The following is a 4,539-nucleotide window of genomic DNA, read 5'->3' as shown; positions in this document are numbered from 1 at the left end:
CTTTAAAGGATTTATTATTTTTTTAAAAAAAACAAAACAAGCCAGGCGGTGGTGGCACACACCTTTAATCCCAGCACTCGGGAGGCAGAGGCAGGCAGATCTCTGAGTTTGAGGCCAGCCTGCTCTACAAGAGCTAGTTCCAGGACAGGCTCTAGAAACTACAGGGAAACCCTGTCTCGAAAAACAAACAAAAAAAAACTATTTTTTCATTATACATACCAATCCAAGTTCCCCCTCTCCCCCTCCCGTTCCCTCTACATTCCTTCCTATCCCATCCCCATCCACTCCTCAGAGAGTACATTGCTTAGGGAAGGTCCAAGGCCTTCCCTACTGTATCTAGGCTAAGCAAGGTATTCATTCAAAGAGAATAGGTTCCCAAAAAGCCAGCACATGCACTAGAAATAAATCCTGGTGCCATTGCCAGTGGCCCCTCAGTCTGCCCCAGCCATTCAACTATCACCCACATTCAGAGAGACACAAGTTTGGTCCTATGCATGCTCCTTCCCAGTTTGGCTGGAGTTGGTGAGCTCCCATTAGCTCAAATAGACTGTTTTAGAGGGTGTACCCATCATGGTCTTGACTTCTTTGCTCATATTCTCATTTCTCCCACTCTTCAACTGGACTTTGGGAACTCTTTCCAGTGCTCCTGTGCAGTTCTCTGCCTCTGTTTACATCAGTTGCTGGATGAAAGTTATATGATGATATTTAAGATATAGAAGGCCTCTTTCAGGGTAGTTATCCTGTAGTCTGACTTGTGAGTTTCTTTATTACTGCCATCTACTACAAAATATGTTCACCTTTAAAATGAAATACTAATCCCATAAGAAAGACACATTTTTAGAATTATTAAAAATTTTAGCAAAATATAAAGGAGGTATTTTGACTTATGAATGGTTCCACTGACTTCAACAGTAAGCTACAAATCAAAATTACATTATTGTACAAATAAAATTTGAAATGCTGTAGGAAATTGTGAGGGAACGCAAGGTTTACTCAGCCTTTTCAGATGCTATAAGGCAGCTGATGGTGTCATTGAAGAACAGCTCTCAGTAACTTAGTAAATCAGTGTCATTAAGACAATGTGAAAGAAAGAATATCTAAAATTTATGGACCTAAATTTTTTAATATATTTCCTTACTCGGTGAGATTTTCATACACATATATAATGTATTTTGGTCATAACCACTTTCTTCTCTCATACCCCCTTACTGTATGTCCCTTCTAACTCTACATCTTCTTTTATAAACTTACTTTAACACACTAAGCCCAATTATGACTGTCCATATGCTCATGTGTATGAGGATATGTACCCATGCATGTCAACATTTTTTTAAAACTCTCCATCCACTAACTGCCATCATCTACCTGTAGTTCCTCAGCTAGGAGAACAATAATCCATTTCTCCCTCCATGCTAGAATGTTACTGGTATGTGAGTTGACACTCTTGTGAGATGTAAAAAGACATCTACCAACCCCAGATCAAGGACAGATTAAAATAAGAATACCACCAAAGTCCAACTTGGTGAACCAATGACTTTTATTGGTGTAACTGATAGGAATATTAGTGAGGGGTTATTTACAGGAGCAGAAATGACTCAAAGAGCTGCATCACCGAATCCCACCACAGCTCATGAAAGCTAAAAACCTAGAACATACTTCTTAACCTGTAGGCAGCTCAACAAGTTGAAGAGTGTCCTTTCCAGCTCACTGGTTTTTAAACCCCTCACAGACAGCTCTGCTTGTGCTTTCTTCTTCTAGACTTCTCAGCTGATCTGAGCTCCTTTAGGCAGCTGAGTTTATCTGAGAGTCTTCTAGACAATAGTTTGTCTCCACATGTGTTGGCCATCCTTAGGAGAGGTCTAGTGAATCTAGTCAGTTCAATGGACTTACTGAAGCTATTGAGTTGTTTACTCTCTAAACCTAAGGAGCTTCTCTGTATGATGGAGTATTTAACCTACCCTTAGAACATTCTGAATATTCACCTCCCTGCAAACACCTTGTGCTTAATGAGCTTTTCTCCAAGATGGAAAGTTCTATTCTTGAAGGAAAGTACCACACAACAATAAGAATTTATGCAGGTCTTGTAGCGGCAACCAAAACTGCTGTGATTTCAGGAGTGTAATAGCCTAATACATCCGGAAGACAGTACCCATGCATCTCTTCCCAACCTCTCCTCCTTACAACCATTTATTTGACCTCTGGTTCAGTGGTAGTGTTCAAATTATTAGAAGTTATACAATTATGTACCCTACCATCCAGATGGAATTATGTCAATAGAAGGAGCATAACTCAGGGACACTGTTTAGTAAAAGAAAAGAAAAATAACTCAACACTTCTTATTCCAAAATAAATCACTTATGAAGTCTCAGTTATTTTCTGGTTAGAGTGAAAGTTTCTAGAGGATTTGATCCAAGGATGGGTATTCAAGGAAATAAGAAATGACAAAGTAAAACACAGATACTAGAAGGAATACTAATCCTTGTAAAGAAAGGAATTGTATGAAGAAATGATATAATGGACAGAGGAATTAGAAGAAATTGTGAGACTAAGTTTTATTACAATTTATGATCAAAGACCACATTTGCTAATGCCATAACCCTAGGTTCAACAATCATGAGTACACAACTATGAAGACAAGTCCATTGGTTGGTTTCTGGTCACTCTCCCTAAAAGTAGCTTCAGTGCCTTCTTCATGTCATTGTTCCTTAGGCTATAGATGAATGGGTTCAGCATGGGGGTGACCACAGTGTACATCAATGAAGCCACTGCAGTGGCATGGGGGTTTTGGGTCACTGCAGAACTGAGGTACACTCCCAGGAGGGTGCAATAAAATAAAGAGACAACAGACAGGTGAGATGCACAAGTGGAAAATGCTTTGTACTTCCCCTGAGTTGAGGAGATTGCACGTATGGAGGACACTATCCTGGAGTAAGAGTAAAGAATGCCAGACAGGGGGCCCACAGCCAAGAACATGGCTGCAATATAAATCACCATGTCATTAAGAGAGGTGTCAGAACAGGCATGGTGTACCACATGATCAAGTTCACAGTAAAAGTGAGGGATTTTCAGGTCTGCACAGAATGACAACCGCAGAGCCAAAAAGCTATGTAACAAGGCATTCAGAACACTTATGATCCAGCATGCTAGAATCAGTAACCCACAGCGTTTTGTATTCATGATGACCATGTAGTGTAGGGGGTGGCAGATAGCCACATAGCGGTCATAGGCCATTACAGTCAGCAGAAAGATGTCCAATACTGAAAAAAGTAGTAAGAAGTACACCTGAGTGATGCAGTTTGCATATATGATAACTGTGCTCTGTGTCTGGATGTTCACCAACATCTGTGGGACGGTGGTGGAGGTGAAGCAGATGTCTACAAAGGACAGATTGGAGAGGAAGATGTACATGGGTGTGTGCAGGTGGGAGTCCAAAATGATGGCCATGATGATGAGTGAGTTGCCAAAGACAGTCACGAGGTACATGGAGAGAAAAAGTCCAAATATGAGAGGTTGAATTTGAGGTTGATTCTCTGAAAATCCAAGAAGAAGGAATTCTGAAAGTTGAGTGTCATTTCCTCGATCCATGTGTTTGATATGCCTTCTAAAATAAGAAATTTGGAGAAGATTCAGTTACTTATTAGTAACCTAACATCAAGGTTTATTTTTTCCTTCAGTCCCTCTCTTATTACTTCTTCTCCCTCCTCCCTTGCCATTGTCAACCTACTTATTAGTGGTCACATGTCTGAAAATAATTAACTCTCTCCTCTGGCAACTAACAACTTTCAATGGTTCCTCAGCCAAGGTTAAGGCCTTATGAAGCCTTTTGGCTTCCACCATAGAGTGTTGACTGATTTGATCTTTGTAAGTCTTGTGCAGACAAACATAGCTGTTGTCATTTTATAAGTATAAGGACCTTACTGTGTTCAAAAGGCATGATACCGCAGAAAACCCTTCCAATCTTCTGTCTCCTACTCTTTCTGCTTCCCCTTTCACACTATTCCCTGAATCCTTTGATTTAGATGTGTCATCTTGGGTTAAACACTTTTAGATGTTTACTCTCCACACTTGGGCAAGTTATCATTACTATATTATCCTCCATCCACTGAAAAAAGAAGCTTCTCTAATGAGGACTGGGAGTATCACCTATCAACATAGATAAAAAAATATTTAGACTCATGTTGATACTATGCACATTTAGCACAATAATAACTGTGAATTATCGCCTAGGGCCTATGAGCTCACCAAACAAGGAGTTCCTGGTCATAAAATTATATTTTAGGCATGTATCTACTACTAAGGAACCTTGCAAGCCTAGTCTTCTCTTGTCAAGAAACTTAATTCTGTGTTTTGTATTTATACCACAGAGTCCTATTGTTATTTCTGAGTAGAAATTCCTGTGTCATGTTCAATTTGTTCTCAGAGACCTCATATTAAAAAATCACTAATGCTCCTCATACATCTGTCCTATGGTGGCATGAACAGCATAGAGTTTCCTTCCTCCTTCCCCACACCCATCAAAGCCTGAGGTATGTATGAGAA

At 39.9% G+C, this 4,539-nt stretch overlaps 1 protein-coding gene across 1 annotated transcript; it reads right to left on the bottom strand.

Annotated features, from left to right (window-relative positions):
- Window positions 1-2,625: 2,625 nt before the first annotated feature.
- LOC119807692 (olfactory receptor 19-like) lies at window positions 2,626-3,585 on the bottom strand. The gene has a single exon (XM_038319786.1). The coding sequence runs from the start codon at window positions 3,583-3,585 to the stop codon at window positions 2,626-2,628; it is 960 nt and encodes a 319-aa protein (XP_038175714.1).
- Between the last annotated feature and the right edge of the window lie 954 nt (window positions 3,586-4,539).

Source organism: Arvicola amphibius, chromosome 2 (genome assembly GCF_903992535.2).
Source record: "Arvicola amphibius chromosome 2, mArvAmp1.2, whole genome shotgun sequence".
Lineage (NCBI taxonomy): Eukaryota > Metazoa > Chordata > Mammalia > Rodentia > Cricetidae > Arvicola > Arvicola amphibius.
The sequence above is the reverse complement of the archived record's forward strand: the minus strand, read 5'-3'. Positions and strand labels throughout refer to the sequence as shown.

What these genes read in the sequence shown, in the direction of transcription:
- LOC119807692 (XM_038319786.1), bottom strand. Translation starts at nt 3,585, where the DNA reads ATGGATCGAGGAAATGACACTCAACTTTCAGAATTCCTTCTTCTTGGA.